The 13277-nt window shown below is 41.6% G+C and overlaps 2 protein-coding genes across 15 annotated transcripts in view; one reads left to right on the top strand and one right to left on the bottom strand.

The window, feature by feature from the left end:
• The window catches only part of ARL5B (ADP ribosylation factor like GTPase 5B), a 22358-nt gene extending 18117 nt beyond the window's left edge, over nt 1-4241 (bottom strand). The window contains exon 1 of one of the 2 annotated variants that reach the window (XM_030009978.2): nt 4018-4241. In XM_030009978.2, coding sequence (XP_029865838.1) covers nt 4018-4063 — 46 coding nt within the window. In that variant the 5' untranslated portion in view covers nt 4064-4241. The remainder of the gene's footprint in view (nt 1-4017) is intronic. The other variant, XM_030009976.2, reaches the window with a different exon arrangement.
• NSUN6 (NOP2/Sun RNA methyltransferase 6) overlaps nt 2659-13277 on the top strand; it is a 27205-nt gene continuing 16586 nt past the window's right edge. For 3 of the 13 annotated variants that reach the window (XM_030009963.1, XM_030009975.1, XM_030009974.1), the window contains exons 1-4: nt 5369-9095; nt 9839-9994; nt 11658-11737; nt 12942-13051. In XM_030009963.1, the coding sequence (XP_029865823.1) occupies nt 9021-9095; nt 9839-9994; nt 11658-11737; nt 12942-13051 (421 nt within the window). In that variant the 5' untranslated portion in view covers nt 5369-9020. The other 10 variants (XM_030009970.2, XM_041122077.1, XM_030009969.2 and 7 more) reach the window with 10 other exon arrangements.

The raw sequence follows: 13277 nt of genomic DNA, 5'->3' as shown, positions 1-13277 counted from the left end.
GTCAAGCAAGTTTTATTCAGCTATGTGTTAACACAGGCTATAAGTTAGTTGCTCCACCATTTATTCGTATTATGACACGCTGCTTAGAAGACTGTGCCATTTGAGTACTGAATCATAGCTTAAGCAGGTCATTTTTTAATACTGTTTTTATTTTTTAAACATACTTTTATTTATTTTCAAAATAAGTGTAAGTTCATTCTGAACTTATGACACTTTATAACTAGACTTTAAACAGCTGCAGGGCATAATATTTTAAATGAAAACAATACTCGGGCAATGTTTTTTGTCAATTTCAAAAACAAGGAAAAAGAATCAGGAAGCCATCACTAAGTCACTTAGAAAAAAAGACAAAAATCTATTTTCAAGCCAATTGTTTCTCTTATAAGTATCTCTATTTCAGTTCACATCATTCAATTACTACTCAATTGAGAGACAATATATATTGAGAGCTGAAAAACAGAGACCAGAAAACAACAACATTAAATAAGGCCCTGGAACAGTTTTGACCACTACCACCACCACCACCCAAACAGAAACAGCCACTGTTTAAAGACTACTGCCAAACTCAAACTGGAAATGAACCCTTCCAAACACATCCACAAAACTAAACAGATATTCCCAGATGGACTGTGCTCAAGGCAGAGACTGTTAGCCTTCATCTCTTTCATTAGTCATTGACTCACAGATCAGCACAGGCATCACCCAGTTTCCTTAAACTCCTCTGCACTGTAGCTTTTCTTGTTCCATAATCCCACATACCAGATTTGGAGAGTAGATGGTGCACTGCAATGGAAAACCAAGTGCATTCTGCCAGGGTAGGAAGAAAAAGAGCTAAAGGCTTTCCCCTTCCAAAAGTTCCCATCACAGGTCAAAGCCACACAACACTATTTTAACCATTACATTTTCCACCATTGAGCCAGTCTGGGTTTGCCAAAACGGGCTAACCATAATCAAAATGGGCTGAACCAACTGGAACAATTTCTGCTGCTTGTACAGTGAGCTGAAACAGAACAGACAGATTCAACTCCCTGGTAGGAACACACAGATGTTACCCAAGTCATAGGGCTAAAACAGCTGAATACAAATAGTAAGAAATGCTACTGGAAGAGGTCAATAGATAACATTAGTCAACAGACACTTATTGCTGAATGTCTTTAAAAACAGATTAGGTTGTGTCTCTTGACCTTCCTTCCAGTACTTCATCCTTACCATTGGAAAGGAGGCTAAGAGAATCAAATTGCAAGAGCAGTAAAGAGAAGATGTGTAAATTAATAAAGTGACATTCAGTGCTTTAGTAGGATCTAAGGTACCTTGATTACAAGGTTTTCCTGCCAGGCAGAAGTCACTCTGAATGAACTCAATTTTCCATGCATCACACACTTTAACTTCACTGAACCCTGAGGCACAAAACATATGGGCCTTATTTTAAGATGTTAGTTATCTTAAGATGTGTGTTTTTTCAGAAGGCTACCAATGTATTTTCTTCCTGTGAGTTAACGGTATTAGCTAACCAGTAGATATTTCTTTAACATCGGCTAAAAATTATTGATCTAATACCTTTCAGATTTGGCATTTTCAGCTCAGCTATTATTATTCACATTTATGTAAAGCAAAACTGCAGTGCATAATTAATACTTGAGTGAAATGCCAATGATTTCCTGTTCTTATCTTCTAGCACTTAGGCACACCTCCTCCCCCATGCTCTACTTGATGGAAAACAGATGGCACTTTCTAAATCTTTGCTTTGTTTAACCTTTCATTTTGCCAGTATCAAGTGCTTCAGACTATCAGCACAACCCACACTAGCCATGATGAACTGATGACATGCTCCACACACATCGGGGTGTATTTGCATCTTTGGCATATTCCCTCTAGATAGTAAAAATCATTGTGTAAACTACTTTGCCAGTCTGCTCAACAAGCAGTTTCATTGGACAGCCTATGGATTCTCCGAGAAATTGTCTAGATTTGATATAACTAGAAGAGCAACCCAAACCAACTTACTACTACTCTTTATTATTATTAATAATATTATTTATAGGAAAATAGTCATGTAACTAGAGAATAATTTCCTACTAGATGGGTCAAAAATTTATGTTTGAAGAGAGTTTTCTAGAGTGGAATTTCAATTTTAACCATGAAAAGAAACTCACTTTCTTCTCTACGGTCACCACAATAAGAGGGGGTGAAAAAACCCAACCCAAACCACAAAGAACCCCAGCAACAAAACAAGATCAGAATACACCCCAGAAGCCTCTTATTGGGATAAAAGCTAAATGGTAAGTATTCCATGGTAGTGCCTCAGCTATCTTAACTGTGATACTAATTTTCATTAACATTTTAAATACATGAAGAGTAACTTTCAGGAATTAATATACAGTAGCAAAGACAACATGTTTTCCACTAATGAAATTGAATCAATGTAATCTAATGTTGTCACATAGTAACAAAAAAAAAAAAAAAAAAAGAAAAGAAACCAAAACAACAAAACTGCACCTCTTCCTTCCTTCCTGAAGATAAATGCTGACATTGTAAGGTACCATATAGACCAACACTAAAAGCCGCCAGAAGTTACCTCCTGGTCAGTTCTCCGCTTATAGACGTCTCTTTGGAGTCCTTCACGGAAGGAAAGGAGTCACAGATTGCAGTATTTAATGAAAACCAAGACAGTACTTAACAGTTTTCTGGACAATAGGAGAAACCTTGAATCTTATCAAATGGGTTTTCCAGTTCAGAAAAATAAGAATCTTCAAATCAAAAGCAAATTCAGAAGACTCTGTTAGAAGACTTCAGGTACGATGTGGTAGGATAGTGTATGCGGGGGAAAGATAAATGGTCTGGATCTCCCTCCCACTCCCATCCCATTAAAAGACAGTTTGATACACAGATGTTAATACATACACACACAGAGACTTTGCTCTGGTATTTACAGAATTAGAATGGGTTATGTGCACCGACAGTGACAAGGCTATTAAAGGGACACCAGGTGTACCTGCCTCGCCAAATCTGCAAAATTGTACTGGCAACAGTGTTGCACAAAAAAGCTGAGCTACATTTTTAGTAACTTTAAAGTGGGAATGAAGCGTGCATTTGAAACCTGATGAGAGAACAATAATATTAACATCAGGTTGCCTGCTCCAAACTCAGGGCCTCAAGGAAAATCAATACAAATGATAAATTCCTTGACCATTTTATTTTCTAACCTAAGCAAGCTAGGTAAGCAATATTCATTAAAATAAATAAATAAAAAATAATTTTCTGTTTTTATGATAACTGTCTGAGGTAAAGGTGGTGGCAGCCACAAGGTTTGAACTCTGGATTAGAGCATGAGCCACTACTGTGGGGCTGGGTGCACTAGGTAGGAGAGAAGGGAAAGCTATCCCCTTAACAATCCTTTTATTCTTGGCTCGAGAAGTGATTTTCTTGGGTCACTAACTGTATTTAACTAGCACCTTTGCCAAAACACAAGCAGATCTTCACCTCAAATGCCCCAACCCAAGTTTGGTGTTTTCTTCTTGATACTAAAGATAAAAATAGCATCGTTTTAATAGCAGACCCCGACTTAAAAACGGGGGGTCTGCCAAGACAAACAAGACCTGTATCGTCCGTCAAAGCTTCAGTCCCTGCAACGGCGAAAAAACACTGAGAGGCAGCAGCAGCAGCATTCACCCCTATGCCAGCTCGGGAGCACACCGCTCGCAGGGCTGCCCGGGATCAACGAAGTGTTCCGAGCGGCCAGGGAGGAAGGGGGAGAGGAGGGGACCACCTCCGCAGCAGAAACAAAGCGACTCCGAGCATGAGGCGCCGCGGAACCAGCGCTCGAGGCGCCGCACAAAGAAAAGCCCAACTTTTGCCTGGGTGCGCCCTCAGGGGAAGCCCGGCGACCAGAGCAGGCCCCCGGCCTCCGACGGCTGCCCGCCGCCCCCCTCAGCCCCGCGGGCTCCACTCGCCCCCTCCTCACCACCGGCGCGCCGCCCGCCCCACCGCCCCGCGGCCGGCTCGGGCCCCCGCGCCCACCTTGGCTACCGAAGAGACTCCACAGCTTGGCGAAGAGCAGGCCCATGCCTGGCCTCGGCTTCCCGCCGAGTCCCCAGGGCACCCAGCGCTCAGCCAGGCGGCGGCGGCTCCGCGGCTCCCTTCGGGCGGACGCAGCCCGCAGCGGCCCGGGGGCAGCGGCCGGGAGGGGGGCGAGGGGGGGCGGGCACACGGCGCCGCCCCGCCCCGCCGGCCAACGGCCGCACGGCGCGAGGGGCCGCCCCAACGCCTACACGGCTGTCGCGCCGCGCCGCTCCGCGCGTCATCACGTACGCCCACGGCGGGAGCGAGCGGCCGTCGCGGCAGCGTCTCTCTGAGGCGAGCCGTGGGGAGAGGCCGGGCTTTTCCTAGGGCTGGTGGAGAGCCGAGGGGTCTGGGGTCTAGCGCGGCCGGGGAGGAGGGAGCCGTCCCGCGGGGTGTGCTTATCCCCCCCCGCCCGGGGGAGAAGCAGCCCCGGCCGCGGCGGTCGGCTCTGCAGCGCGAGCGTTGCTGGTCTGCGCCGGCTGCGTCCTTTTCCCGTCACCGGGCGGTGCTGTGGCCGGTCCACGGCCTTCGTTACGGTAGGGCTTGTGGTTTTCGGGGCACTCCGTTCTTTCCTGCATAGTAAAGCCTTTGAAACCAGGGGCTCGTTTTCAGTGCTGTGCTACGGGTTCTTGCACCGGGACCTCCTGAACGGGTACCCCGCTTTTTTCACCCGGCATGGTCGGTGGAAGAGCACGGACCCTGCTCCTCCTTAGCGAAGGAATCCGCAGGCACTTCCGCGCGGGAGGGCTGGAAATACAAAGCCTGTTATTTTAATCCACTCGGCAGCATTTAGGCTCGCTTCTGCGAGAGAAAACCAAAACAAAACAAAAAGCCCGCTGTCAGCAACGTTTTGCCAAATTAGTTTCTTTACATACCGGCGTTGCGTACTGAACTTGTGGCCTGAGCTACTGCAGCGTCGCAGACTCGCTGCTGCCCCGTAACGCAGGGACCCGCCGCCCGCCGCGGGCAGCTGCCGGCAGCCATGCGGACGGCCCTTCCGAGACACAGACCTCGAAACCCCGGGGAGGGAGAAGGACGTTGCGACACCCCCCGCCCAGCGCTGCGGGCTCTACCTGCGGGGGAAACTCCTGCGGCCGCCCTTCCCGTGCACTGGGGGCGGGTCCCGCCGGGGGCCGGGCGGCCACGTTGACGCCCAGCGGCAGAGCGCTGCGGCGTGTCTGGCTCCCATAGTAACAGCCGAGCCGGCACCGCCCCGTCGGCCTCCGACCAATCCCCGGGGGCAGCAGAGGTGGGACTTCCTGCCGCTGCCCCGGAGGAGGAGGGACAGGCCTGGCTCGCGGCGGTAGGTGGGGACATGGCGGCGTGTCGGGGGGTCTGCGCGCCGCCGGGGCAGCGTGGGACGCGGCCCGGCCCGGCACCTGCGTGCTCCGCCCTTCCCGTGGCTTCCTGGGTCCGGGGCAGGCCTGTGTTTCCTGCGGCGTTCGCGGGGGCTGAGGGGGCGGTGGCGGAGCGTCCCGCTGAGGCGCGCCGCCTCCCGGGTGCCCCTGGGCCTGGCTTGAGGTGCCGCGCAGGGCCTCAGGGAGGCTGCGAGGAGCTGTGCCCACCCCCCACCCCCCCCCACGCACTTGGTGTTGTGAACGACAGGGCGGGTGGGGGAGTAAAGGAGGGAGCCCCCAATTCCGTTCCCCACAGCAACGAGCCGACTGGCTTTTTCCTCGTGTGGGACGGGGTGGGCAGAGGGGGGTTGAAAATTAAATCTTGCTCGGCATCTCTGGGTGCTGGCTACGTGTGACAGCTCGCAGTGCTTACGTGCGTTCTTAGATCAAAGCCCTGGTCCGGCGTCGCGTCCCCCCCGTCCCGTCCCCCCCCCCCCAGCAGCTCCCGACAGAGGCACGGGGAAATCCGTAAGGAGGCGGTGAGCAGGGGTTGATGCTCCCTCAAGGGCTCTCTTCTGAAGTCCGTCAAGCCTTTCCTGGGGCAAGGTGTACTGCACAGCAGGTCTGTGGAAAAAAATACCTCTCTTTAGTTTCGAACCTGCCTCCTGCTAGTTCTGTTTGAAGTCTGACTCTTGTGTTTGAAGAGGCACTGGACAGTCTTCCTCATCAGCCTTTCTTCCTGCCACATCTGAATTTATAAGCTTTTATCCTGCACCCCTCAACTATGTTCCCCAGCCTGGAAGATTGAAAACTGTTTAGTCTTTACTTATTTGACAGCCATTCCCGATCTATAGGTCATCACCTTTCCCTGAACCTTTCTAAGCTACATTTTGTATCTTTTCTGAGATTAATGAGCACTGAAAGGACATACACACAGAGCTGAAGCTGCAGGTTGTGTGGTTTTAAAATTTCCAGGCTGCTTACAATGGTTTTATTCTTTTGACTGCTGTTTTTAACCAAGGAATTGCCTGTCATTGTGTGTTGTTCCTTTCCCTGAACTAAGCACAATGATAGTGGGTTTCTTGTATTTGTCATTTGAATGCATGTGTTGAGCCCACATGCCTTACAGTTGCTCTGTGACAGAGCAGCTCTTCTGCAGTAACATTTTGTACCAGGCCCTATGAACTAGTCAGGGTCAAGTCTTAACTTCTCCTGTTATGTGTTCCTTGACTTCCTAAAACATTCATTAACTGTGGTTAAAAGCACAGATTTAGCATCTTGCTTCTGCGTGACGTCTACTCTGTCTACACAGGGAGAAGTGAAATCTCCTTGGTTTTATTCTTGTTTTTCTGTTGGCCCTCATTATATTGCAGGCATTGTAATAAACTTGACATCCTGTTTAGAAGGATAGTGGTTTCTAGCACATTAGAAATTTCATACTAAAATAAAAAAGTTGTAACCATAGACATTCTGCACTGTTGACATAGTTGTCTTGTTATTTTGTATCATGGGACTAGCTTCCCTTTGATAACACATTTAGGGAACTTTATTGCGGTTCTGCCCTTTGTATGCAGTGTTTTTGACCAAGAGAGGTTTTGGTTTTGACCACCTACTGGCTCATGTTTCATGGTAGCATTCAGTCACATTTTAAAAATAAGGAAGAAACAAGTCCTGTTGCCAACATGCTGTCAGATCAGTGGTTGGTTTTCCATGAAGAAGTAACTGTAATTGTGAGATCACCTCAATCATTCTGTGGGATTCTGCTGTTGTCATAAAATACCCATTTAACATCCTAAAAAGATACATTCATAATGTTAATACTGAAGTGACTTGTAGGGCTCATAAAGTTTTCAAATGCCTGTTTGATTCTTTTCAGGATTCCATTTCTTTAAAAAATTCTCAAGTATGGGATTTTTTTAGATGCTAGTTTATTATGCTTCTGAAGAAAAAACTTTCCAAATGTGAGCCATATAGGGTTTTTTTTGTGATTATCCCCCCCCCCCCCCCAGTAATGTAGGCATCCTAGGACAACAGCTCAGAGGCATGATATGTCACATAGTCTGAAATGTTAAAACTGAACTTCGGTAATTTTGGTTGCAATATGAACTATTGTAGTACTATTAGATATATTAGAAATATCAAGGTAAATTCTTTCAGGCCTTTTGTTGGATTCTAAAAAGAAGTTCATTAATTCTATTACAGGTTCTTTTTTTCAAAGGCTGGTAATGTTGGGAATAAGGCTTTGAAACTCCTACCCGTGAAACTGAAAGTTGCCTTTGTCTGGGCTTGAAAGTTAAATCTAAAAAACATAACATTCTTCCAGCATTACAACTTCAACTGAATCTGAAATATCAAAAAAAGATATTTTTGAGGGATTTTGTATGATAAAAGTGACAAATAGCCTCTTACTCAAATAGAACAAGTACCAAACTTTCTGAGGTATTTTCTCCGAGTATGTTTAATACAGTGAAAATGTAGTACTTCAGTATTCAAATTTCCTTGTTATGGATGGAATAAACCTCACTGATGGGGGGGTGTTCTCACTTTTCCTCTATTTAAGTTGGTGTAAACAAACTATTAATTTTTTAGGAAGTCTCATTTCAGACTGAAGTGTATATAATCTTTCAAAATACAGGCAATATAGAGGTGGGCAGATACAATTTGGGAAGATAACTGTATTTTATTACCTACAGAGAAAAGTAAACAGAGAATAATTACAAAGAATAAAATCTGCATCAGGGCTGAGCTACAATAGGGACTTTATGCTTTGCAGAAGGAATTAAAGCAACATCTGGAAACTTCCTGTACCTTTTAACCATGCAATCTTTCACCAGACAGTGTGAAGATTTTCAGTAAGGATCAGCAGAGCTTCTGTTGCATTAATGCTTCATTATTCCTACTGTGAATTAAACACAGACTCAAGAGAAAACTGTTACTTCTAGTCCTTCTTTAATTTGTAAGTATATATGGAAAAAATAAAAATCATTGTCCACAGTCATGCACATGTTCCCCCGTTATGAAGTTTGGATAATTTGAACTATGGAGAAAACCTAAGAAGTTAAGCTTGAGAAAAAGAAATCTGACAGGGAAGAATTAGAAGATTATCTCTAAAAATGAACAGATATGATGATATAATAGAATAAGAATTTCAAAGATGGGACTTAGAAGAGTCAAAGCTAAATTCTGTGAGGAGCATTTGTGAGTGAATTCTAGGACTAAACAGCAAGTTCTCCCCAAGGATAGGTAGGGGAACTTTAACAGGACAGGATTTAGAGGTGGTGACACTTTCTTCACATTTCAAACTGATACAGTAGCCTTGGAAGGTATGGCTGGGAAGGATGTGACAGCAATGATACCAGTAACCTCATTGGAAATGCTAAACATGTTAATGAACATGTTCTGAAATGTAATTAATAGTAGTGTTACAGTCATATCTTGAGCACTAATTGGAATTTTGAGCACAGTAAAATTGCATTATTAAAACAGAAGAATCAGAAACTGCAGCTTAGTTTGTGGTACATCCTTATGTTACATTTATAAACTTACATAATATGATAAAAACCACTACGAAAATATTTTGCTTATTTCAGTTCTTTACCAGCAGATTTTAAAAACTAAAGGAAGATGTCTTTTTTCCCCAAAATCTCTTTCCAACATGAAGTTGAAGAGTATCTCACCAAAGTGTTCAGAAATAATGAGGTATGTGAAATAGATGCTAGTAATCATCAACAAATATTCACTAATTGGACACTGTTAATAGTCCTTTGATTTAATACTTTATGTGACTTTAATACCTTACAATAAGGTATTGTCTTCACATTAGACACAGATTTTTTATATATAGTTCTATTTAAAATGTAAAATTATTCTTTATGCCCGTTGGCTCAAAGTAACATAAAAATACTTAAACTAAACTTAGCATAAATCTGAGACTTCAGTTTTGGATCCTACTGAAGAATGATCACAGAGAAAATTAACCACTTATTAACCACGTAATATTGACAAGAAATACTCCTTTACCCCAGCGTAGAGCCAAAAATACTATAGACAATCTATGATTTCCTAATGTTAAAGGACACAAAAATGATGTTTTTGTATATCGCGATAAGAGTTATTCATGGTTTTGAATCTACTCTTCCATCTCCTTAGGACTGTTCTTTGTACAGTATCGCAGACCTCGCTAGCAGTTACTTTTGGTACTTGCTGCAGCCTGCTTACAATGATCTTGCTAATGCAACTTGTTTTTCCAACAAGTACTTTTCAAGAAATTTATGAGGTTTTCACTGGAATTAGGCCTCCAGACATAGACATTCCTCACTATTGCACACCACACAACCATATTCCTTCATTTCTACAAAATGTTTATTCAGTGCTTTTTTTGTACTGAGAAAGAGGCTGCTCCGTGAATCTCTTTAATATAAAATCTCTTCTTTCACTTTCAGCTTATCACTGCTTTAGGTACACAGAAGGCGGAGAGTAAATATCAATCTCTGTTAAGTCATCTATCTCATCCACCAGGTTTCACAACTGTTAGAGTTAATACCCACTTGGCCTCAGTGAAACATATGAAAAAATTGCTGTTTGAAGAGATCCAGAAGGTTTGTGCACTTTCTTTGTTAGAGGAAAAATAACAGGATATTTCATCTTTTGCCTGATTATGAGAGCTTTTCATTATTGGAAACTATTCCTTAACTTAATACATGTCCACTAGTATTAACATTATGCAATCATATTGATTTCCTGTCAGCATTAAATGTTAAATGAAAATTGTCTAGCAGTATTCCTCATCTAACAGGTCCGAGAAAGGCAATAAGAGAGGGAAAAAGACAACTATTTTTCATATGGCAGATCCAGACCTTAGATAGGATTGGGGTACTACTGTAGTAAATACTGTAAAGGCATCATAAGTCTAGAGAACATGGTAGAAAGAGGTAAAAACTGTAGTTCAGTATGCTGTGTTCAGCATGTTTAGAACACTTTCATTTAAAATTAAAGGAGAATGGCTGTATGTCTTATTGCACAAACTGTTTAGGAAAGTGAGAAAATCTGTATGTTTTAGAAACTAGATCCAGAGTGATGCCCTGCAGCTGCTGTATTTTCTTTTTTTAACCTGTTTTTAATATTTATATGATTTTCTGGATTTTTACTTACCTTAATTAAACATTTATTTATCTGATAATGTGTTAGCCATTATTTTTAAGAAGTAGATTATTTTGAAACTCTACCCTAGGTTTTCACTCTGTCTAAAAAGATCCAGTTCTTCTTTAAGTAGCTTATTAATGCTAGTGGGTGTGCAGGGAACTATTGCGTGACAGGAGCCAAGACATTTCTGTGATGCAGAGGCAGTTGACAGTATTCTGCTGGCTGGAACGGTAATGAGTTATGCTAATTTTAGCTTGATTGTAGAAATCTGGAAATGGGTATTGCAGTATGATATTTTACTTCAAGGGAAAATGCTTTGCTGAAAACTGAATTAAGACTGGCTTTTCATAAAATTTTTGTATTTTGAATTGAGGTTATATTAGAAAATGAAACTACATTTTTAACAAAATTATGCTCATGGATTGTTTTCTTTCTTAAGAGAAAATACTTATTTATCAGATGCAAACTAATTTATGGTTTTGCATGTTTTAAGGTTATATTTTAGAAGGCTCAGGCGAGAAGACAGCATCTTTTTAAAGTCCAGGAACAGTTTTAATATGGCAAGCTGTCATTTTTTTCAACTATATGCACAACTCAGCTCTCAGTACCCAATCAAAGTTAAGCTGAAAAAAAAGATAAAAAGTATTACCAACCTGGCATATTAAGTAAGACAGGCAACACGTAAGTAGAGTTAAACTGTGGTTTATAATTAATAACATCAAAAAGATAACACAGATTAGACCCAAGCTTCTCTGGTGGTGTTACTGTGATCTGATGACAACTTGACACAACCTTCTTCCAGAAGAAAGCAAAAACCAGTGGTAAGGTTGTGAGTGTCAGAACACTGTCCCACTCCATGAAGTCAGTTCTCAGTGAATCCCTTTGCAGCTTTGGTATTTCTCAATTTATTAAATTAATGAGTCTTTTACACCAGTATTTTTAATATGGAGTTTCTCCTTACACTCTATTTCCCAACCTGTCTTAACTGTTTTCATTACATTTGTTTTTTGTACTCTACAGCTATAAATTATGAATGGAAAAATAGTTTTCAGTCTAATTAAGTACTTAAATACTAGGTTTTTTAGTATTGCTTAATAATTATGTTTTTTAATGAAACAGCAATTTAAAGGACTGTGTGTTCCAGTTCTTGAGCACCCGAAACTCCAGGACGTCTTATTAATTCCTGTCATTGGACCCAGGTTTGAAATTTTTGGTCTTTAGCCTTAAAATGTCATAACACATATTTTACTTATAGACTTCTTGTTAAACAGTTATGATAACTAACTCACTATAATGAAGCACAACTTCATTTATATTGAGACCTAGTGGACAGTCCGTATCCTAACTAGGTCAGAGTTTTAGTCCTTAAAAGATGTAAGAAAACATAAGAGTTCTCTCCTTATTTATGAGATGAACTTCTTGTAGGGAAAATGTAACATAAATACATCCTCTCTGGAAAGCCAGGTAGGTGGCAGACAGAAGAACTAAACTTTTGAGGTGGAATATAGAACTATAGCTAAATACAGGCAGGGGTTTCTTCCACTGGAACCAAGTCCAGAGCAAGACTTAGGGAGACTGGATCAATAATGCTGAGAGGATTCCTGAGTCAATTTTATCCCCTACAAAATGACTATTCATTCTTCATTCTTAAGCTATGTTTGGATATTTCTCATGTTGCATCTGTGTCTGCCTCTACAGAGTTTCTTCATTGTTTTATTGAATTCACTGGTGGACATTTTATTTAAAGTATCTTGTTCATAATGAAGACTAACATACTTCAGATTCAGTTTATATCATGATTAGGTAGAGACTGGTAACAAGTAGTGCTAGTTTGTAAATGCTGCGCACTCTAAAATAGCATTTAATGCTTTTATTTATTCTTCATTCATTCTTTTAATTCTCTTTTGTAGCACCTTTTTCTGAACATTCTGTTCTTTTTGTATTAAAACATGTTTACACTTTAATAAGTTCAAGTAACTGTCATCTTCACAATTCTTACTGGCAAAGTTCCTTGCACCTGGTTATACATTTATTATAGAAGTACTTTGCAATTGTTAAACACAAAAAATCACTGTACAATCATCTGGCCTAGAAAGGGATAGAGGATTATTTCTCCATCCCAGTATAATTTATTGGTATTCCTCTGTCAGGTTCATAATAGTGGCAGAATGTGTCACAACCTGCTTTATTTTGAGGACTGGTTTCCTTCTTGATTCTTTTCTTTGATTCCTCTGGGACTAAAAGAAATCTTCTAAATGTAATATATGATAGTTAACTATTTTTTCTATTACATTGTGACAAAAACAGTATTTATGAACTAGACTTCACCTGGGGGGTATTTGTTTTTTTTCAGTATACTTTTTTTTTGTTTTTTAAAAACTGAGCTACATTTTGTATTTTTAGGCGAGATTTAAAAAAACATTCATCTGAAGTCATTGTTGGAGCCCACTGTGGATATGCAGTACTTCGAGGAGCACATGTTTATGTCCCTGGGATCATATCTACCTCAAGATGTAAGAGTTCTCTAAATACACCCAGTTAAGTTGTAAAGAGGATGGAAAAAATGCCACCCTTTGATGACAATTTCCAATAAATAGTGACATTAATTTTTTTTCTATTCACACCTGAAATTAAGCTTATAGTTGTAATTTATGGTAAATATATTTTTTAAATTTTTTCTGGCTTTGTTTTGAGATTTCCACTATTTTTGCATTATACTTGTGATAAATTGTATGTAAT

The sequence above is a fragment of the Aquila chrysaetos genome, chromosome 3 (assembly GCF_900496995.4).
Source record: "Aquila chrysaetos chrysaetos chromosome 3, bAquChr1.4, whole genome shotgun sequence".
Lineage (NCBI taxonomy): Eukaryota > Metazoa > Chordata > Aves > Accipitriformes > Accipitridae > Aquila > Aquila chrysaetos.
The sequence above is the reverse complement of the archived record's forward strand: the minus strand, read 5'-3'. Positions and strand labels throughout refer to the sequence as shown.